Source organism: Neolamprologus multifasciatus, chromosome 13 (assembly GCF_963576455.1).
Source record: "Neolamprologus multifasciatus chromosome 13, fNeoMul1.2, whole genome shotgun sequence".
NCBI lineage: Eukaryota > Metazoa > Chordata > Actinopteri > Cichliformes > Cichlidae > Neolamprologus > Neolamprologus multifasciatus.
In genome coordinates, this window is record NC_140451.1 from 17,053,451 (window position 1) to 17,076,323 (window position 22,873).

Consider the following 22,873-nt stretch of genomic DNA (forward strand, 5'->3'; position numbering starts at 1 on the left):
TAAAAATGAGGACAAGGACAGTGGGAGAACCCCACAGCTGTGTGTTATTTCCCTATAAAGCAGTACCTATCACTGCAGATGCCTCAGACAGTCTGACTTTTTTTTTTGCTGCACGGAGAGACTGGCTCCAGAGAGAGAGAGTCATCCGGTCTATCCATCCAAGACGACATGGCAAGTAATGCTCGCATGACAGTCTCTATTTCCTTCCCTCTATCAACGTCTGTTCACATCAGCATTCCTGAGAGACAAGTCAGAGGCGTTACTGATAGCAACTATAGTGGTCCCTTTTCTGTGAGCATGTGAATGTCATTTGATTTGTTTCTTGGAGATTGGCTATTAAGCAGAGGACTGAGACTTCAGTATTGTCATTGTTTAGAGCCTGAATGTGCTTGCTTGCTTGTGTTATGGCTCTAGAGATGGCTCCGGTGGAGAAGGATACCTATGGTGCACACAAGTTCAATGCCATGAATCCTAACAGAACTCCATATATCAGTGACAAAGCAAAGGAACTAGCAGGTAAAGCTCAGTTTTTAACTTGTTTTGTGTTGAATGTCACCATATAATACAAGCTGATTATTTATTTTAAGCTTAACTTCATCTGAGCTCTCAAATGAAGTTAAGTAGTAATTTTGTTTTGTCTTTTTCATCAGTGTTTCTGTATCCATCTGTGTGATCCTTGTACTGCCTGTGAGAGTTTAAGCTGTTTCTATGGCCAAAGTTATGTTATTACAAATGCTTCTCCTTCATAAAGTCCTAACGTTTGGTGTCATTTGTAAATAATGGACTGTTACAGAAATCTCAGTCAGCTCTTTCTTCTTACAGTGTCTCTGTACTGCATATTGGTCTCATCCACCCTCTTGATTTCACGAGTTGGAGGCTTTTTAACAGACTACAACCTTTGAACAAGCTGAACAGGAACAAGAACATCACACCCTCGAGACTTTTGGTTTTTACCACACAAATTACTGAGTGATTGAGGTAGTTTGGCATTTACTGTCCGACTGTAAATCTCACCCTGAGTGAGACAGGATGCTTAACACGAGTGTTTACAATACAGTTTTGTTTGATTTGAACATATGTCCACCCAAAATCTGTTCTGCCAAATGTCTGCGATGGATTATATGGCCATAGCTTACATACTTAAAAAAAAAACACACAAAAAAACACAGAGATTTAAAAAGACATTCTTTTAAAATGTTAATGTTAGAGCGGTTCAGTGGTTGGGGATGTTGCCTCCTAGCAAGTTTAATCTCCCGACAGGGGAAAAGCTTTCTAAGTGGATTTCAGTGTTTTCCACTTTATGTGGATCCACTGCTCTAATGCTTTAGAAAAGTCTAATGGACTTTTCTCCAAAGTCCGAGTGATTGTGACTTAATTTTACTTTATCTGATAATAGCTGTCAGATCAACATGTTGCCTTACAAACTTCATACACTGACTTGTGGCTGTGGATGATGGACCATCTCTCCTCCCAAGCAGACAGTTTTTTCTAAAGGTTATTAATGGATTTCTAGTTCTTGTCTTGACTTCCTCTAAGTGACATTTTTAATGACATTTTCAGACAGAGGAAATTGAAACCTTTTTATAACTTGTCTCTGATTGTTGTGCATCAATAAGCTTCATTTTTAGATCCTCACCAGGTGCTCGGCTGACTCAGGACCTCAGGGGAGTCAGCGGTAGGTGCTTCTTCAGGTCTGAAGAAATAGAAAAATTGTGAAGTTCTGAAGATGTCCTTAGGAAAAAAAGTTGATGTTGATGAATTTAGAAACAGCTGAAGAAACGTTACATTTCCAAATGCCTGCTTGTCACAGGGGTTGAATGTATTTAATTCCACTTAAAGATATCAGCAAAACTTCCGAGATTTACAGCTATACATCAACATCGCGGTGTCACATCTACTTTCACTGCATCATAACACTTAGTGGTGAGACTGATGTCAGTGGAATCAAATATATTGATCTGAGGTTGTACATCAGGGTTCACATGAGCCCATAATCAAATCTCCACAACCGGCTGTGGGGATTGTGAAGACTGTGGAGCAATAGCAAAGCTAAAAACACAGAAAAGGATGACAAGACAGAGGACACCAAGCCAGACGTATTTATAGATGGTGAGAAATTGATACTGAGAGTGTGCAGCAGAAGGCAGAGTGACTGATAAAGAGACAGACCAAAGAGAAAGAGAGGGAGAGAGTAGGCAGGGCTCTAGGTATGTGAGAACAACAGCGTACTGGGCCAGTGGGACAGAGAGGGGGAGTCAGACGTAAAGGAAAGAGGGGATCCAGAGGAGAGTGTGAGGTTAAGTGTGTGTGTGTGTGTGTGTGTGTGTGTGTGTGTATGTGTGTGTGAGTGTAAAATCAGACAGAGTGCAATACTGTGAGCCAGGGAGAGAGATGCTCGAGGAGGATGAGGAGTAACAGGGCGAGGCAACAGCGAGAGGAGCCGGTAGAGTGTGTATGTGAGGAATAGTGTGTGAACAGAGGGATGCGGTCATGTCTCTGTGAGAAGGAGCAGTATAGCAACGGTAACCATGCTGAGCCCCAAGATAAAACAGGCACGCCGGGGTAAGCACAGTCCCTCCTCCCTTTCCTCCATCCTTCATCCAGGCTTCATTTTTCTGTCTTGCCTTCCTTTCTTGCTGCTTTCTGCTTCTTTTTTCTTTTCCTTTTTTTATTTAACTTGCTGCTGCTGCAGAGCTTAGTCTGCTGTCTTTTTCATTGTCTATCATCAATATTGTCATTAGTGCTTTCACTGATAATGACATGCAGAGCAGTGTGCCCTTGCATCCTAGTGAGCATTTTACTAGCAATTTGATTCATTTTCTTGCATGAGCCTGAGTGTAGTGGCTTCAGCTGTTCTGTGAGAGCTCACTGAGTGTTAACAGGCTCTACTATAGGGTGATGTAATCCGACATGTCTTCCTCAGGTGATTACACTACCCTTATTCCTAGAAGATTTAATTCTGATGGAGATGAGGCACGTTGTAGTAAGCATCGGTGCTGGGAAGATAATTATCCGTCTCAAAATCACCTGTATTATGACGTGTGCACCTGAATGCATGACTGCATCTCTGTTCAAGGTTTCCCCAGCTGTGGGTTTTTGGCAGGTGACAGAGATCCAATTGGGAGGAATGCGTGACTCTCTGCCCCTGTAAATCCCAACAGCTGACTCTCAAACATAGTTCCTCTAATGCTGGGTAAAATCCATTTGTGACCACAGAAGTTGGGACACCAAATATATGTTCCTCTCACATGATATTGTGAAGATTAATATGGAAACTGTAAATCAGAGGAACAGCTCCTGCCACCGAGATCATCATGATGCAGTGTATAAATACTTCCTGTGCTCTTCATAGCAAGTGGTTGCTAGATAACACACCGTTTGGCACACTGCTGCAGGTGCCACGGGCAGTTGTGACAGCTGCCACCTTAATTTGAGGAAAAAATTATTATTATTGTAATTGCTGTTCCGATACATCTTCTTCGTGAAGCCTCATATTTCTGTGTCTTTAGGCGAAGATGTTCCTTCGTTTCTCCCCTGGCAGCTGATCACTTGTTCTAGACCAGCCGTAAAAATCGGATCATAAAAGATGATGGGGTGGAGAAGTGCCTCCGCTTTCTCCTTCACGGATACAGTCAGAGAGTGCAGTAGCTGTAGTTGCTTGCCATGTCTTGTGTGCTTGCCATCTCTCATTTGCTGTAATGGTATCCTCCTTTGATTAGATTCCCAGTTCTGCTCTCCACTGACCCTTTTATGCAGCATCTTTTAGGGCAAATTCAAACAGCATCTCAGAGCTGGGTCTGGATCCTTCTCTGTTATGCTGGAAGACATTTACAAAACTGTGAATGATGTGGATGAAGCTCCTCTATTATCTGTATAGTTGGATGATTACTGAAACATTTGAGTGGATAACATAAGGGCTTTAGTAAATTATGTGGTCCTTTTGAGATACCATAGATTCAAAATTGAGAGGAAGACCATTGTGAACTGAGCTGTGTTTATCATAATCACTAATAAATGTATTATTGCACCCTTATCGCATTCAAATGGTAATGACATATAATACATTTTATATTAATAACTGAATTATTTCAATAATACATAAATAATTTACATTTCAATCATTTAAAGGTTGGAGCAGCTATCCACAAGGTATAACCTCATAGAATATATTCAAATATATACAAATATTCAAACTACTGTTGCTACCACCACAGCGAGTCCTTGTTACTTTAGATTAAACTGTTTATATATACATTTACAACACTTACAATCGGCTTAAATTGTAAACTACTCAGCGGTGAATAAAATAGTTTCAGTCAGCTTCACTGCAACCAAACATGAAACCAAACAGCAAAACGCTACAGTAATGCACCATTAATAATCTTAACCAGCGTGAGCCCTTTTACTTTTGATACTACAGTGGGCGGATGTAGCTGTCATGTTTGCACCAGAACGTATGACTATAGTTCTGTTCAAGGCTTACATCCACTCAAATACTGGGTAAATACTGTACTTTACTTCAGTAATACAATTTTTAAGCTTTACTTTCTATGTGTTTTGTTTTGCTTTTATATAGAAGTATGAGACATGGTTACATTATATCTGCTGTATTTATAAACCTTGATGAGCCTGCTTCAGCTGTCATTTTGGTAATGACAGCTTCACACAGTCATTCTTCTTCCTTCTCAGCAATCATGACTCTGCAAAGGAAGGATGTCCAGCAAGGGGAGAAATAGAAATGAGGAGTCCAGACAGAGAGCTGATAACAGAGAGAGAGAAGAGAGGGAGGGAGAGGAAGAGAGAGATGAAAAGAAGAAACAGGAGAGGGAAAGGAAAGAGAGATCTCTGTCCAGGCCCTTAAAGATACCTTCCCTGCTGTCCTCAGCAGAAAGCAAAATGCAATTAACAAGGAAAAAAGATGCCATTGATTTCTCTCTTCTCCCCTCTGCCTGTGCCTTGTGTTTATCTCTCTCTTTTCTCTTGCTGGTTGACTCCCCAGGGATCGCTCTACTGTCACAGTTTTTGCTCCATTCCTTTGGCATACAGATGCTAATATATAATCCATATTTTAATTCCGGCTGTAGCAGTCAAAGCACAGTCTGATCCAAAGCAAAACCTGTCTATGTATAGCAATGAGACTGGAAATAATGAATGCCCCTGTTAATATCTGAAACAAATTAAAACATGTACAGAAATAGACGGGTTTCTGAAAACAAGATGGCTTTGCAGTGAAATGGAGGCATTCCCTTTGTAGGCTGAATTCAGATGAAATCTTGATGCATGGCCCATGCTGTGGGCTTAGCGGTACCCGAGGGAGACTACAAAGAAAGATTTAGAAAATTACTTATCCCGTGTCTTTGTGGAATACTGTCTCTGTCACTCTTTTTCTGATCTCAATGTGTGTACCCATGCAGCGCGGTCCAAAAGCATGGTTCTCGGAGAGTTGACAAGGGTTTCCAGGCCCTGTTCTCCTCTGGATCATGAGAAAGCGCTGAAGGCGGGCTGGCTCAAGAGACAGCGGAGTATCATGAAAAACTGGCAGCTGCGCTGGTTTGTCCTGAGGACCGAAGCTCTGTATTTCTACAAGGATCAGGATGAAAACAAAGCACAGGTATTGCAAAATAGCACAAATGAGGCACTGACATCATGTCACCTGTTGCAAGGCTGCTCTGTTATATTCCATCGTATTCCCCCTGAAACGTCTGAGCCAACTTCTTGAACTGATCCGATTAGTATTTAGAACCCAAAACTGATCACTCGACTGTGTTTTTCAACTAAAATAAAACCAAATGTGTTTTCCATTCTCTTAAATAGCCAAGTGAAATAAAAGTGACCGTGTGTTTTTTTTAAACTGCTTGCTAAATGAAATACTTGGTGTTGCGCTATGGCTGAGTAAATATCATTATCTTTCACACAGAAAATCAGCTCCATTAAGACCTCCCCACAGTCTCCATTAAAGCCATAGTGTGTTGTTACTGCCCTGACACATACACTGATTATGTGGTAACTACCTACCCTGTGGTTGTGTCTGAAGCACTTAGTTTTTGACCTTTGACCCTATCTGTGCTGAAAGGATCAAAAATGCTAGTACATCAGGAAGCACCAGTAGGATAAGTAGATGAAGAGATGTTTCCCTGAGTCATTCCTCCCTCCATCATCATTGCCTCCCTCTGTTGGACAATTGCCCAGAGTCCCGTGTACTCAGCGCTCCATAATATTTAACATTCACTACACGCTCTTGTCCAGAACCTCTGATATCTCACACCTTCCTCGCCTTTCTCCGGCAGGGTTGTATTCCTCTTCAGGGTAGTCAGGTCAATGAGGTGCCTGCCAATCAGGACGAGCCTGGCCGCCACCTTTTTGAAATTGTTCCAGGTGAGTTGGCACAGTGACAGTTCTGTTATATAAGGAAACAAGTAAGTAAATAAGCCTTGTTCAAGAGATGCTGAACAATCTGTTTAGCACCGAGTGCCAAATAGAAAACTTCGCACTTGGCTCCCTTTAGATTTTTAGGTCAAACTTTATGTTTTACCTAGCGGTACTTTTCTCTGTGTTGCTGTGATTGTGATCAGACTATACATGCAGCAAACCTCTGTTTAACCTGTGCTGATCCAAGTATCTCTTGTACCATCTGGTAGTTTTAGATGGTCACAGTGAAGGACGATTTTAGGATATTAAGATGCCTCCCTGATGTCATTGTTCAAAATGTCACTATATATAGATATACATAAATCATGCTTACAGCGAGCTTAAAGTGCAATGAATTCTAACAGATAAAAGTACCCAGCTGTAAATAAATGTGCCCCACTGCAACTAAACGTAAAAGCAAAATCCTCCAGTAATGCATGCATTAATAATTAATGTAATTAGAATATAATGTAGCCCAGACTGGGGCCATTTTCGTACACAGTGAGCACTTTTACTTTTGATACTGATAGTGCTAAATGCATTCACTAGGTGTATGTTTGAGCTACTGTACTCTATGTAGATATTACAGTTTTTACTTTGCTAATTCTAAGGCTTCATATATCACAATGTGATAAAAATAATAATAATCTGATCCTTAACGAGGTCTAAAACCATTTCAATACAACCTGAAGTGGACAACAACAACACATATATATTACATGATTATTTATTTAACCAAAATTAATCCAAAATGCCAAAGCAGTGCATAAAAACTATGTGATTCACATTGACAGGATCTCGTAAAACCACTTTTAGCAATAATAACTTCACGTTATTATTTCTTGTATGATTTTATCAGTGTCCTAAATTATTGTCGAAGAATTGTGCCCCACTCTTCTTTACAACATTGCTTCAGCTCATCGAGGTTTGTGGGCATTCATTTGTCCACAGCATGCTTAAGATCCCTCCACTGTATTTCGTGGTTGAGGTCTCGACCTTGACTGAGACATTTCACACTTTGATTCTTTTTATTTTCAACCATTTTCTTGTAGATTTGCTGCTTTATCTAAGCTTTATCTTTCAGATTGATGACCTCACATTTGACCCTAGGTCCTTTGGCTGCAAAACAAGCCCAAATCACAATCCACCACTGGGCTTGGCAGTTTGTGCTAAAATGCTGTGTTTGATTTTGTCTGTCCAAAGAAGGTTTTTAACCGTCCTAAGCCAAGCTGCAATGCTCTTTTTGGAAATAAGATGCTTTCTATTGGCAACTGTTCGGACAGGTCATTCTACTGTCATGAACTTTAACATGCTTTAACTTTAACTGAGGCCTGTAGAGTCTTATCTCTTAAGTTTTTTGTTTGTTTGTTTTCAGTTTCTCTGAGTATTTCATGGTCTGACCATTGGGTGAATTTACTGGGACTTCGACTTCTGGGGAAGGCTGGCAAAGGTCTTAAATGTTTTCCCCTTCGGAATAATCTTTCTAACTGTAAAATGATAGACTTCAAATTGTTTGGAAATCAACAATTGCATCTCTAAGATCATTAGTGACATATTTCCTCCTAGGCATTGTGTTGGTTAATATCTGAATCCTCCACAGAAGCAAACTGCCAAACATCTACTTTCTAGATGATCACTGTCTGATGATCAGGAAATTAAATACATTTGATCAGCAGTACCTGGCTCTTACTTACCTCCTTAATTCCTATCATAGTAAGGGTGCACTTAGTTTTTGACACACTGCCTCTGCATTATGGCTTAGCATGTGTTAAATAAATAACAACACAGTTTTGTAGTTCATCTGAGGTTGTATTTACATAATTTTAACACATGCAGATAATTTTTTATCATATCTAGATGCATAAAATCCCAATTTAAAAGGGGGTATACTTTCTTTTTACCATGAACACCTTCCTGCTGATGGATTTGAATATTAATATCCAAAAGTACTTTAATTTTTTTAGGGAGTACTTTACTTTTATTTATTTACCACCTTACATAAAATCAGCTGTTTCATTTCTTTTTTACAGAAGCATGAATATCAAATTTCCATTGGAATATAAGTGGATTTTTTTTCCTCATACATTCAGTTTAGGAAGCTGTTCCAGAAATATATAAAACACATTTGTTTTAGGAAAATGGCTGGCAATAAATATGTAGAGTTTGTAATAAATGGTTTATTATATGCAAATACACTGTCCTCAGTCTCATGTGACCTTGTAGGAAAAGACTGTCTAGTTGAAAAAAACAGTGTGAAAACACACGTGAGGAAAGGTCCAGGACAGAGAGAGAAAAGAGTGAAAAGCATGGTGCAGTTGCTGGTGTCCCATGGGAAGCCTTCTCTTTCTGGGTTGTTTGTCTCTCACACACAACACACTATGCACCACAGTGCAGGACTTAGCAATGAATGCGGGTACTAATATGTATTCTCCACAATGTGCCATGTGCAATCCTTGCTAAACCCAGGATTAAACAAATCCTGTGTTTTGTATTGCTTTTTCTAAAATATGTGAGTTAAGTTTTATGCTTTTATCTCTGCTGAGTATTTCCACCTCTTCAAAGGCAAAGGGGTACGACGGGAGAGAATTCCACATAGGGTAATCAAAGCTGTGCTGAAATGAACTAAATGTCAAACTGAAATGTCATCCCGGGTGGCATCAAGCTGTGCTCACCCAGAGGAAGAAAAGGCAGAGCTGCATGATTGTGTCTTTGTACTTTACAGGGGCGCTTGAGCTAATGAGGTTATTGAGAATACTGATATTGATATTAGCAGCTGGTGGAGATTGTTTGCAAATGAGATCTGTAAACAAAGTAATTCTGCAAAGTCACTTGCAATCTAATTTGCAGAGGTGCTATCTGCTTTGTGTTTGATTCCATATGATTAATAGTGAATTTGAAATGTGCTAGTCATTATTCCATAGGGACCAAGACAAAATTGAAGCATGGCTTTCTTTTCAGCAGGGGCTGGAGAAAAGGATCGAACTGGTATAAGCCATGAATCATTCCTGCTGATGGCCAGCTCCCAGAGCGACATGGAAGAATGGGTCAGAGCCATACGTAGAGCTATATGGGCTCCACTTGGTGGAGGTTTGAGTCTTTAAAATGTCCTTGTATAGACACACATGAACACAGAAGGGTCTGCATGCCTTAAAAAGGGATACGGGGTTTGCATAAGAAAAATTTTGAGCTATTAGTCACATGAATTTCTTGGTTTTGTGACTGAAGGTGTCTTTGGGCAGCACCTAGAGGAGACAATGTTGTATGAATCCCAATGTGGCCCTCAGAGACTAGTCCCTGTGCTGGTTGAGCAGTGTGTATGCTTCATCCGTGAAAATGGACTCAAGGAGGAGGGCCTTTTCAGGGCCCCCGGACAGACCAATCATGTTAGAGAACTGCAGGATGCCTTTGACCGCGGTGAGAAGCCAGTGTTTGACAGGTGAGGCAGTATGCAGTATGCTAAGCCATTATCTGTATGGAATAGTACTCTATATTGTGCAGTCCTTTTCTCTTTCAGTTCCACAGACGTCCACACAGTGGCATCACTGTTAAAGCTGTACATACGAGAGCTGCCAGAGCCTATAATCCCATTCTCCAAATACACACAGTTTCTCTCTTGCGCTCAGCTTCTTACCAAGGATAAAGAAATGGTATTGAATTGTCTACTTAAGACTTTACTGGTACATTTCAAAATCTGTTCTTGGCAATAAACATCTACTTTTTTCCAAGGGTATTACAGAGCTCGGCAAACAGGTGAAATCACTTCCTCAGGTCAACTACAACCTCCTTGAGTACATCTGCAAGTACGTAAACTGTATCTTGTCACCTATATATATATCAGTGCTGATGTCATTGTGATGGGACTCATTATTCTGCCTTCACGGCTTCACAACTGATGATTTGTCAGCCTATCAAACCAGAGACATTCATTACACCCACATTGTCTTCATCAGGGGAAGTGACATCACTGTGCATAATTGCATATCTTCTCTAACTCCTTACATTATGGAAAAAATCCCACGCACCAGTCACAATGAGACCTCTCAATCATGATTATTTTTTAAAGCCAGCTTTAGCAAAGCTTAGCACTGATGATTATATGAAAATAAGTTTTGCTTTTGGTTGTGTCTGTTCAGGTTTCTGGATGAGGTGCAGTCTCACTCCAATGAGAATAAGATGAGTGTTCAGAACCTGGCCACTGTGTTTGGACCTAATATCCTTCGGCCCAGAGTGGAGGATCCAATCACCATGATGGAGGGTTAGAGAGCACATCGATCTTTGCTAATTTAATGCAAATTTGTGAACAAAAGCTTGCATTTCAATCAGTGTGTACAAAGTTTCAAGATAACTTGAGAAATTTGTTGTATTTTTGTTTGGCATTCTAAACAGGAAGTACGCAGGTGCAGCACCTAATGACTGTGCTGATTAGTGAACACTCACGACTTTACCAACGTGAGGAGCCAGAAACAGAGATTAAGGTTCCCATACAGCGCCAGGAGAGCCAAAGGTGCAAGGTGGAATGGCTTTCACAAGAAGACCCTGACCACCCACATCCCTCAGGGACAAGCTCCAAAATGCCTAATGAAAAAGCCCAACCTTCCACTTCTTCTACAGACATTAAGGTAACAGCAGTGAGCCCTGTTACACTGGACAAGGGTGAGGAAAGTCAGACTGAAGGGAAGAGCAAAAGCAAGACAGAGGAAGACATCAAGACTGAAGGAAAAGTTGGAAGCGATGCAGCTGTTAGCCCTAGCAAACAAGCTAAAGCATTGCCTTCCTGGAGATCCACCTTCAAGGGCAGTGCAACCTCAGGTGGGCCAAGAGGGAAAATAGGGGGATCTGCAGGGGACGTGTCGGCTGCCGGGGGGAGCAACTGGTTAATGAATGGTCTGTCATCCCTCCGAGCCCACAGACGTACCACCTCATCTGGGGAGAGACTAAAAGACTCAACTCTATCGCTAAAGGATTCAACCCTCTCCCTTAAAGAAACTACTCTTAAAGACTCTCACAGAGACTCTGATGAAGACTCTTCTCGAACATCCTTGTCTCACAGAGCTCTCCACCAATCCCACAGACTGTCTGCTTATGACAACGTGGCCCCCTCCAGTCTAAGTCTACCTGCTGACACTTCGTCCATCTGGACGTCTTACGAAATTTCATTGTCTGAGCCAGAAGGGAGCGATAAAGCAACAAAATTAGAACCGAGTCAAGAGAGGCCCACACAGTTGAAGGACTGTGCAAATACTTTGGATCACAGTCCAAGCTGCAATGAAGATGATGATCTTGCAGAAACAAATGAAGATGCCACAAGCAAGGTGGCCCAGCTCAAGCAGGAACTGAAGAAACAGAGGGCAAGCTATGAAGTCCGTATCCGCAAGTACGAATGAGTCATTTGCCATTCTGTTTAGAATAGCCATTCAAAATCAAAATGTATTATTTATTTATTCATTATTATTCATACATGTAATATTTTTCATTAATTATATTTATTTCATTTGAGGTTGGAAGAGTCCTGTTCCAACTACCAGTCCCAGATAAACCGCCTCGAGGAGGAGCTAGACCAGGAGAAGAAGAAGTTTCACATGCTGGAGATCCGACTCAGGAACTCAGAGCGGGCACATCAAGATGCAGAAAATCGCAACATTCTCCTTCAGCAAGAGATGGAGGAATTCTTCAAAACCCTCGGAGATCTAACTACAGGAGCAACACGGACCAAATAGACCAGACCAGCCTGCCTTCATCTGGTCCATCAGTGGAGGAGGAGCTCAGTTACTGGGACGCCCAACCAGCCCCAAAGCTTTGAAGACCAAATACCTCTAGCGCAGTACTAATTGCCATCTTTTAGTACAGCTCTCTTGTGCCTACACTGACCAGTGCCGGTGCCAAACAAGAACTCCTCTGGACCAAGCACCTCTTATTTGTCATTCCTTGCTGTTATACACCATAGGTCATTTAATTAGCAATTGAAATTTCCTTGTAAGAAACCAGAAAAGGCCTTACTAAAAATTATGAGGTACATAATACATAGATACGTTATTGTTGATGCTGATATTCTAGAAAGAAATGTAAGCTTTCAGTAAAAGAAAGGATAACGTGAGACGTTAAAATTCAACTCTTTTATTTGCAGGAGTTGAAGGTTGACAGTTTCCATTTTCTGATGTATATATTTGGTCTGTTAGTGAGGCAAGTGACCTTCCCAAAAGACTCGTTGCTGACAGTGTTTGGCCAATCAGAAGAATGCATTGTACCAGTAGTGCTGAATGGCTCTTTTTTTCCCCACATGTACCTGCACTAATATCAGATTTACTCAGAGGCAAAATCCTGCTTAGTCTCTTCTATTGGTTTTATTTCTAAGGACAATGAAGGAGGAGCAAAAATAAAAAAATAAAATAAAAAATTGAATTATGGCCAAGAAAGGGTCAGGACAGCGTCACATTCCCCAAAGTGCATTTTGGGAGCTGATGCTAGGGGTTACTGCCTGGAGTGCCCTACCATGAAAAAAAAAAAAACAGGCAAAAAGGACATTTTGGGAATTTGAGCCTTACAAAAAGTTATCCTGGCAAAAGCAAATGTCTGTTTCCCGACTCTCTGAAAGCATAAATACAGTGCAATCTACAGTAAAATGTACAGATCTGTCACTAACTTTACTAATCCATGAACTATACTGCACAGAAAACAAAATGCATATAAATAGTGCTTCTGGATTAAATGTACATTACATACAATGCATCCTAGCTTGAAATAAACAAATAAATAAATAAATACAGAAAACAATACAGAAAAAAATATATACTTTTTTGCATTTCTTTCAAAATGATGTGTGCCAAGATACTGTTTCTTCACAAACATGTTTGAATGAGTGCATGTGTGAGGTAGAACTCAGAAAGATGCACCACAGAAGAGAGGAGCATCGGCGACAGAAGAGAACTAAAAATCATGGAATTGAGTAAGGGCACTTAAATTAAATATCTTAAATATCAGACAGCTGTAGATAATATCAGACAGTAGGATAAAGTGACTAATTTAGACTTGGTGTCTGGTGATGTCCCCAAAACAGCACTCAATCTAGCCAGTAGGGTTGTTACAGCGCTCACAGTAATCATCGACTCATTCTACATTTCTACTTGCTCTCTTTTCATCCAGCTCTTGCTCATCCAACAGACCGTCAACTACAAATTACATCTAAGTAAAAGAACTAGTCAGAATACAATCAGTTTACAGTACGCTATAGTAACAAAAAAAGGAAACAGTGTCAGGGCATTGACTGTTAGACTGTTTGCTAAAAATATGCTAACTTGGATGCAGCAAGGGGCACTTTCTACAAGATGAGGAACAATATCAAAATAAAATCATCGGTTTGCATTAAGATCCAAGATCAAGTGTGCTATAGTTTACTGTTAGACAGAATTAGTGTTCATTCAAATGCCCCGCCCAACCCACCCCCCACCCAAAAAGAAAAAACTATACAAAAATATACTCAACATAATTGTAGTGCTAACGGTATGGCATCTGAATTTGTAGTACTAGCTAAAAAAAGAAAAAAAAAATCAGATCCGTCTCTTTCATAACATACATCACAGTTTCACATCAAAACTCTCTGCAGCAAAAATACAGTAATAATGATACAATTGCAAACCACAGTCATTTACAGCTTTATATGGGGGGGGGGACAATCTGTACATTAAAAAGCACGGCTCTACAAACTAACATGACAAGTTTCATTGGCCTAAACCCTCTCAAGCTGATGAGAAGGGACATTTCCGCGTTGTTCGTGTGTATGTGCACTGCGTGTCTAACGTTATCTGCAGCAGGCCAGCGCGCCCAAAGAGGTGTGACCGTCTAAGCTGCTGTCTGTTTCCGAGGTCATGGTGGGGTCACTGCTTGGGTCAGTGGGCTCTGTGGACATGGACGAGATGTCATTGGCCGAAGAGGAAGAGGAAGATGTGGGCTGAGGAGGGCTGTCGATCACTGCTGCACCTGTGCTGCGAAAAACACACATCAACGCCTACGTTTCGTCAAAAATACACAGGTTAGTGATATTTTCTGGTGTTTTACAAGAAAATAAGATACTTTCTGCCACAAATGATTTATATTAGGATGGGACTGGGCAAGCAGGATGTGCATCATTTACTTTGGCTCAGGAGATTAAGTGGGTCATCCCACTCTCTTCAGCTCGTACTGTATAGCCCTCTAAGAGGTCAGTAAGACTAGAAAGCCAAGATATACCAGTGCAGTCCATCTTGATGTCTCCCTGGCTTTACTAATAAACCATTTGTGCATTACTCAGTCATGCACAGAAAGTGGGTGTCTGAATCTTATGAAACTACAACTTGTCTTGTTGTTGCTGATAAACAAACATTATGTGAAAAAAAATATTGCAGATGAATCCTTTCCACCTTCTTATCTCCCTAAGTTCTCAAGATCACTCACCTAAAGGAGACGGCTGGCCTCTTATAACCCCGTTCCTTTTCCATTCCTCCCATTCACTCACTTCCTTATAAATCAGCTCTGCAAAAAAAAAGGAAATTTGTTTTCATTCAATCTGGTGGGAGGGAGAGAGGAATCATCATATGCTTTCCCGTATAGCTGGAGTGTACTGCATACTGTACGGTCCAAATAGCAACATGTTACTAATTTGGACTGGCTGTGCTGGTGTGACCCTTCTAAAAATGATTGAGGGGTCATTATCACCTGGCAGGGATAAGGATGAGCTCATCCTGCTGCATAACTGAAAGTGATATTTACTCACAATCTTAAGTCCTCTCATGGCCAATAGAGTCAGGTTTCCCACAGTGGAAAACACTACTGAGAGGCTTTAAAAAGGTGTCTAAAGTCACTAAATACACCATCTGGCAGCCATGGCAAAGATGCAGAGCTTCATCTGATGTTTCTTTGCATTTATACAGTCAATCCTGCTCTACTGTATCTCCTTGGACATGTTTTTTTGTGCTTTATTTTAATAGAAATTGATTAGGTCACTTCATCACCATTCATAACATCCATATCACAAACTCTGACCACCTGGTACTTTGCGTGCACATCATACTAAGTATCACTTTCAAACATCATAGCTTTCTGCTTCACTTCTGTGTGGCTTCTGTCTGGCAGGTAAATAATAAATTAAGAGTCAAACATTTACAGTCACAGGAGGCTGTCTAACCTTTCCACTCTTCCACGGTGTGCTCTCGTTCATCCAGTTGTTTGTCCGGGATTTTTGGTGGGGGCTGAGAACGAAAAAATGGTTTAAATGGCACGTTAGTGGTACAAGAGTGATGCCAGGTTTCCACTGAAAGTGATGTAACACATTCAAGAATCACGCAGTATCAGCGATCCACTTACCGCTTCCACTTCAGCTGGATCATACCAAACGTTAATATAGGGGTGCTGCAGGGCCTCGTCTACCGAAATACGCTTGGAGGCGTCAATTACTAACATCTTGGATAAGAGATCTCTAGCTTGGCTTGCTGTGGGGGATTAACAAAAAAAATGATGGCAATTAAGATCCCATGCTATTGATCACAAGGATGTCATTTGATGAATCATTTATTGGTTGCTTAAGTCATGACAAGAAACACCACCTTTCAGTTTGTTGTGATCAGAGTCGGCAGGGAAGAGAACATCTGGGAAGAGTTTCTCAAAGCTGTATCCAGCATAGCGGGGCCTGTTTTCTACGTACGTTCTTACTGAATGGTTCAGCTTCATTAGAAAGTCCTGAGATGGAGTGCCTAGCTGCTCAATTACCTTGTTCCACTGGTCGATGTCTGAAGTGTAAATGTTAAGGGAAAAGGCCACATACATACGCTCCAAAAGACCATAAGGGCAACATGACATTTAGCTTTCTTTGAGGTGCAAACACTAACAGCTCTACTCACATATCTGCACACAGGATCTATGGTGGCATGGCTATTCACTTCTTTCCTATTCAGCCAATACATAACTATAGTGTGTACTCTCTCGGCGGCTACCACCATTTATTATCTAGATTGGCCTGCATTTTATCTCGATATGTGGAAGCAGCAAAGGAATGACAGAGGTAATGTTGGTGGAATGGTGGAGTGAAAAACTCTCGGGATGGTGGTGGATCTCTTCACACTAGATGAAGTGATGACACAGTGATAAATCAATGATGGGGAAGGATACGATCAGTGCCAGGGAACAACACACTTCCCCTGATCATCTCAGCCACAATGCATCCCACTGACCATACATCCACTGGAAGTGAACATTTAGATGGCAGGGAGGTGGACATGCAAACAAAAATGGTGAAGAGAAGGGGAAAAAAAGAACACAAATGAACAAAAATGAAACAAAGTGAGAAGAATGTAAAACGGAACAGAAGAGGAGCGGCGATTAGAACAGAAGTGAAGCCGCGACAGCCGGATGTAGGTGAGCTCGAGTGGGAGAAAGCATTGTTGAACAGACAGTTAATGACGTGATGATGAAACAGAGAAAAATCTGACAGAAACTTTATAAAAGACTGTTAAAAATAACGGTGAGGAAGAATTTAAAAGACACAAGGATACAGTCCCTTCCTGGGAAAAGGATTTTATGCCGAACCATTTCCGCTAGTATGCAGCCCACAGACCATATGTCCACTGAACAAAGCCAATAAAAGGTAAGGAGAATGCACAGCAACAGGTTAGTTATATATAAAAGGCGAGTTAGCAAGCAATTTCCCTTCGTGTAAAGAAGCATGCAGCTTAAAGCAAGATTTATCTCTGAATATCAATTAAAGCCTCATACTATGGTGCAACGGAAGTTCATTTTTTTACACTGATATCTAAAAAGGCAGATGGTGTAGACTAATAAGATACAGCACAAAGGAAATCACCCACCATTGGCTTGGTAGCCCATGCCCAGGATAACCTCTGGTGCTCTGTAGTACCGTGTAACTACATACGGTGTCATCAGGAGGCCCGTCGCAGCTGTCCGAGCCAAGCCGAAGTCTAAAATCTTTAGTGTGCAGTCTGACTTGACGACAATATTACTGGGCTTGAGGTCCTACAGAGGAGCAAACAAGCAAAAAGGCATAGAACCTCCTTCTCCGTTTCAACAAAAGGTAGACGTGTTTATTGAGATGCTTTCCTCACTTTCATATAAATCTCATGGCAACAGGCTGATGTTTCATGCTAAGGAGAAAATAATGCTTCTTTCTTGAACAATGTTTGATCAATACTCGTGTCAGTAAGCGGCAATTGTCAGGTATCGGTGCCACAATTTCAAGCACACTTGGCTGCATGTTTCTTGCAGCACTGATGCGTTGCTCTTGTAAATCACAGCGCATCCATTCATTTCACACCTGCTTCTCACTGATCCATATGAGAAAATGATTCACCTTCCATCGTCAGAGGAGGTGAGAAGTCTGTATCAGCTTACAAGAACGGATAGAAAATCAGGATTTTGTTCAAAGATGTTTTATTAGGAATGTTTGCTCTGTCATTTAGTAGCTATAACAACATATGCTCTATAATAACAATATAATTATGAAGTAATCTAATTTCTGTTGGGGTTTAGTCATTAAAACTGTATTGAAAGACTGCATTCAAGGCGTGCCAGATGACCGTTTGCCCTAACACCTCAGCGTCAAGTATCACAGCAGGTTTAACAGGTCAGAACACTCCCTGGCATTAGTGTGTGTATTCATGGCCAGCTGATGCTTACCCTGTGAATGATGCCCGCCGCATGGAGGTGTTTTATTCCGCACAACATCTGATAGAGCAGATAGGAGAGCCTCTCGTGGTCTAGCTCCATCTGTATGACCTGGCACAGGTTGGCATCCATCAGCTCCATCACCAAGTATCTGACGGAGCGGAAACCATTTACAGTTTAAGCTAAAGAGGCATTTCAAGAAAACACGTGACAGGATTTATTATATTTAGATTGTATACTGCCTGTGTAACTTCATACTTACACATCTTGGAATTCTTCGAATGATTTTTGTGGTGTAAATACATTTAACAGACCAATGATCTGCGGGTATAAAGTTGCATTAATCAAAATCATATTTTGTGGCATTTCAAAATAAAACACAACTTGGGTCGCATGCACATTCGAACACACTGAAACCATTACAATGTCTCCTACTGGTGAAAAGTATCTGAGTACTTTGCCCACTTACGTTTTTGTGATTGACACATTTCATTAGGACTAGCTCTCTGTACGCCCTCTTGGCGTGGGTCTGATTTTGAAACGGCCGGCTCAGCTTCTTGATGGCAACATTTCTTTCAAGGATTTGGTCATAAGCAGAGCTGAAGAGCACATAAATCAGCATAAATGGGTGTAAGACATGATAAAAAAAATAACGATACTCAAGTTCAACACCTTTGAGGTCTGAGCTTGTAACATAAAGTGGCACAATTTACAACTGATGTGGGCTTGAATTTTAGTTTTATCAGTAACAGAAGGTGTCATTAAATTAGATTGTCGTGGACTAATGGAAAGAGTGACCGCTATTTCTCCAAGCAGCTGTTGACTGAATAAGAATGAGGCTGAACCACTCACCAGACGATACCCTGTGCTCCTGATCCAATGGGTCTTAAATTCTGGTATCGCTTCAGCACGGTGAATGTTGAGTCCCCCACATCGACGCTGTAGAACTCCTTTTCTCTCTTGTTTTTATTCATGGTGAAATCTTTGATTACTGCCTTCTGTGCATCCAAAAATGTCCTCTGTGGAGACGGAGATGCGTTTAAATATTTTGCAGAGCCAGAACTACACAATAGATATCCCACTTGCCCTTCCCTGCTCCAGAGAAAGCAGATTAGGAGTAAAGGAGAAAAGAGAGTGCTGAATTTCACACTAAAAGCATTGCGGGCAATTCCTCATCTCAGCAAACTCTGAAACGCACCAAGACGGCAGATTTGATATCGTCAGCCGTGGTGGCAGAACAGCAGGCCGCGGGGAGGTCTACTTCATCATATGAAACGACTCAGAGAGTGACTCTATCACATGGAAAATCAAGCCCGGTGATAATTCCGCTGAGTTTGGACCCCAGCCCAGGAATCCAGCTCAGTTCTACAAGCAGGTCCTCCACGGGCACATGTTAACTGGGTCAGGTTCCACCATGAGACCGCGAGCCCAGATAATACACAACACATGGATGCCGACTGGTGCGCACGATGTTCATCAAACTGAAACGCCTAAAACCTAAAAAAGGAGAAAAACTAAGCAGCTTCCTTTCACTTTCTTCAGTTCTTACATAAGTGACATAATCACCCTCCCCATTCTCATTCTTCCACTCTTCCGACACACACAGTCCATATGAGGGATATAATTGCCAGAATGAAGTGAGTCAGCTCTCCTTCTGTTCCTCCAACGTCACAAAGACGTCCATAACATCCACCTCCCTCACAACATGAAAATAGACATGCTGCTTCTTTTTATATTCCAGACCGGAAGACAATTGTGCTCATCCAAGTTATGACGGCTTAAACGGCACCGCTGTTGGTATGTAGCGATGGCCGTGATATGAATAGTTATTAGCTGCACATACGACGGATGATCTAAGCCATTATTTTTTGCAGCAATGGCTATCTGTGATGATAATTCGGGCCAGATTATTACAGTGAGGAAATTGCACTTGATATCTTCTTGTGCCCTATATTCATACTTGGTCACACACTGTGTTAATATCAATGTCCCTAATGTGAAATAACCGGTATTGATGCCTAGAACTGCACGTGGCAGCAGCAAATTCCCCTAAAATCAATTGCCTTACTGCTAGATTGCAGTTATGTGTCAGCTGCAGTATTTATAAGGGTTGCAGCAGCCACATTAGTAGTCTCATGCAGCACTCAAGAAGCTGGGAGTTTGGACGGATTTAAAGGCATGCAGAGTGCTGCGAATCATCGAGCAGCTCCACGCTTTCTGCAAAAGCACAAATACAGCAGGTCATTCACAGAGTTCACTGCCTTCTAATGATTCACCATTTATTTTCACTCTATTGATTTAACAATAGCTTCCAAAGTATATACTTCATTCAGTCAGCTCCTAGGGATGCATATAAACATTAACACAAGAAAACCAGCATTTGCAATTTACCACAACAGAATACAATCTCCCATTGTCCCAGCTTACATGCAGCACTCATCAACAGACACAATGGATATGTCAGCCATGTAGATGTTTATTAGAGTTTGCCTCGTGGATACTTTTTGTCATATAGCAAACCTTAAAATAGGCTCAATCAAAAGTTTAGACAACCTGCTTTCCAGCGCACACGCGCAGAGAATGTACGGAAAAAGACTACAAGAAGAAAATGACAGCGCTGAGCCTCAGCGATACACATTGATAACATAGACCGAGTGAAGGACCGCTATTATTCATCTTCAACCCATGTCAGAGTGTTAACCTTGGACACACGACCCCTCTGCCTTGTCCTGTCGATGGCAGAGATAGCTGACGGTGATAATAACGGCCACATCGCTATATGACAGCCAGGCCCTGATTTTGACACAGTCGGTGATGACACCGGTCGGCTTCTCCCTGAATCTGTGAGCGAACCGTGCACGGACTATTAGACTTTGACGACATTTAAAACAAACAAGAGGGATTCTGTTAATCAGTGAGGCTACAGTGTAACACAACAGCCGCTCTCGGTGAAGCGGCGTGAACGTAGCCACTTGTGACCCTCCCCCCACGACCAAACAATAAGCACGTCTGAGGAGCGGAGGTGCGAATCCTCCTCTTACCTCTGTCATCAAATCATCAAACTATCGATCCCCCGGCTGCTCGATCAGCGGTGAAACGTTCCGGGGCTGCGGGCTATTTGTTTATGCCGCCGCTGAATGATCATTTATTCGGCTGCGCGGCTTAAAAATACATGACCTCACCAAATTTATTGCCTACGTTTCCATCTGACTGCCACTGACAGGCCGGGACGCGCAGTGCGCACGGGGCATGCGTCCCACCAACAAGACGTCACTCGTGCACAGAGACACACCCACCTCCTCCTCCTACATCCATCCTTGCTTCCGCTTATGTATCCAGCTATTTAAAAATAGTTTTGGCCAACTTCCGTTTGAAAAATATATTTATTCTGCATACTTTATATTCGTTATGCCCACAGTGGCAGTTCCGAAAATTAATAAATATTCTATTATTAAGGGAAATTAATCAGAGCCCTCGTAAAAATAATGATCATACTTCTAGTCAACAAAGCTTAGCAATGCAGAAATGTAATTTCCAGCTTTTAGTTTGTAATGAAAGGTGAATAATCAAAGTGAATGGCATACAATTTACCCACACAGCCATAAAGACAGTGGAAGTTCCAGACTGTGTGGATCACTGAACACACAGGTCAGACAGAATAGTGTCCACGTTTTTTCTGACTGATCCTCTTCCTAAAACTGACCTTGTTGCAAAATACTTCACAGGGGTATGACGTGAAGGTATGAAGTGAAGCTCTGGAACAGCTTCAAGCAAAGGGAATTCATAGAGTTTTTTATACTGTTTTCCCCTCCTTTGTCAAGTCTGTTAGGTTATTAGGATATTTTTAATAGTCTAGAACTGAAAATATTACCTTTAATCAATCTATCTATCTATCTATCTATCTATCTATCTATCTATCTATCTATCTATCTATCTATCTATCTATCTATTCATTCTTCAACGTAGTAAATGATGGGTTTCTTACATCAATGATGCTAGTTTAAATTTCTATTTTACCTTAGTTAAACTGTCAGTATTTCTCATATATATGCTATATTACAGTGGTTTCAATAAAATTATTTCAAAGTTGGACTCGTATTTTCCCGGAATAGTCACTGATGTAGCGGAACAGAAGATATAATATTTAATCGAAGGCAATATTTATTATCCCCTGTAAGCTGTTGGGTAATTTGTAGAGGATGAATGCTCTGCAGAAATCCACAGCATATTATGAAAAAGGGTACCATCTACAGTCCATCCATCAGTTCCTTCCTTCACCCACACCGGCGTACACTACACCAGCGTACGCTGCACGGAGCCTGCGAAGGCATGTGACTGAGTAAGGACATGAGATAAAATTATGTTAACTTAGCGCTGAGTAGTTTAAATTCTCCCAGCACCCACCTCACAACCGTGGACGGTCGTTATTCATCTTTGTCCCTGCGTAGGTACAGACCCTGCAGAGACAAGCTGCGCGCAAAAAAAAAAAAAAAACGACCTGGACAGCGATGGATAAACGTCCCAGTACAGACTCCCGCAGCAAGACGAGGCTACTACGGTTTCTTACCCCCTGTTCGAAGAGAGCCCGCAGTGTTATGATCATTGTTGAGGAGCAGCCCCACAGCAGCAAGCTCTTGCCCACTGGCGTGGCCGAGATCGCCCGTTCTACCCGGGCTTCTCTGTAGCGCACCAACCCCGGGGATCCACCGCACCTTTGGGCGTCAGGCGGATTAGTTAAATCGGTGTAGCTGATCTCACCCCACCGGCTATTGGTGGCTCTGACCCGTCGTTGTCAAACCGCGGGGCTAATCCAATCAAG

The 22,873-nt window shown here is 41.6% G+C and overlaps 2 protein-coding genes across 14 annotated transcripts; one reads left to right on the plus strand and one right to left on the minus strand.

The window, feature by feature from the left end:
- Positions 1-273: 273 nt before the first annotated feature.
- arhgap22a (Rho GTPase activating protein 22a) lies at positions 274-13,191 on the plus strand. 7 transcript variants are annotated; one of them, XM_085182025.1, is made up of 11 exons: positions 403-516; positions 651-2,562; positions 5,415-5,611; positions 6,288-6,375; positions 9,367-9,495; positions 9,634-9,844; positions 9,923-10,055; positions 10,135-10,208; positions 10,542-10,663; positions 10,795-11,782; positions 11,906-13,191. In XM_085182025.1, exons 2-11 carry the CDS (start codon positions 2,529-2,531, stop codon positions 12,123-12,125), a joined length of 2,196 nt encoding a protein of 731 aa, XP_085038151.1. In that variant the 5' UTR covers positions 403-516; positions 651-2,528; the 3' UTR covers positions 12,126-13,191. The 7 variants fall into 7 exon arrangements, with proteins under 7 accessions (XP_085038148.1, XP_085038149.1, XP_085038151.1 ...); XM_085182026.1 differs by having other exon boundaries at positions 414-516; positions 823-2,562; XM_085182022.1 differs by lacking the exon at positions 651-2,562 and having other exon boundaries at positions 274-516.
- On the minus strand, positions 12,507-22,728 carry mapk8a (mitogen-activated protein kinase 8a). 7 transcript variants are annotated; one of them, XM_085182031.1, is made up of 12 exons: positions 22,622-22,728; positions 18,907-19,073; positions 18,524-18,653; positions 18,317-18,375; positions 18,067-18,205; positions 17,241-17,406; positions 16,546-16,617; positions 15,984-16,166; positions 15,745-15,869; positions 15,566-15,629; positions 14,836-14,913; positions 12,507-14,382 (listed from the first exon to the last, which is right to left on the minus strand). In XM_085182031.1, the coding sequence occupies exons 1-12, from the start codon at positions 22,655-22,657 to the stop codon at positions 14,204-14,206; spliced, it is 1,398 nt and encodes a 465-aa protein (XP_085038157.1). In that variant the 5' UTR covers positions 22,658-22,728; the 3' UTR covers positions 12,507-14,203. The 7 variants fall into 7 exon arrangements, with proteins under 7 accessions (XP_085038157.1, XP_085038156.1, XP_085038161.1 ...); XM_085182030.1 differs by lacking the exon at positions 16,546-16,617 and adding an exon at positions 16,929-17,000; XM_085182035.1 differs by lacking the exon at positions 16,546-16,617 and adding an exon at positions 16,929-17,000 and having other exon boundaries at positions 12,507-14,410.
- Positions 22,729-22,873: the final 145 nt, after the last annotated feature.

Bases quoted from the DNA above. Each gene is read 5' to 3' on its own strand.
- arhgap22a (XM_085182022.1), top strand. From the start codon at position 384: ATGTGCTTGCTTGCTTGTGTTATGGCTCTAGAGATGGCTCCGGTGGAG. The intron at 517-5,414 runs GTAAAGCTCAGT...GTACCCATGCAG, and splicing joins CAAAGCAAAGGAACTAGCAG to CGCGGTCCAAAAGCATGGTT. The intron at 9,845-9,922 runs GTGAGGCAGTAT...TTTCTCTTTCAG, and splicing joins GAGAAGCCAGTGTTTGACAG to TTCCACAGACGTCCACACAG.
- mapk8a (XM_085182031.1), bottom strand. From the start codon at position 22,657: ATGATCATAACACTGCGGGCTCTCTTCGAACAGGGG. The intron at 18,206-18,316 runs GTAAGTATGAAG...CCGCTCCGTCAG, and splicing joins TTCGAAGAATTCCAAGATGT to ATACTTGGTGATGGAGCTGA. The intron at 17,407-18,066 runs GTAAGCATCAGC...GCTCCTCTGTAG, and splicing joins CGGCGGGCATCATTCACAGG to GACCTCAAGCCCAGTAATAT.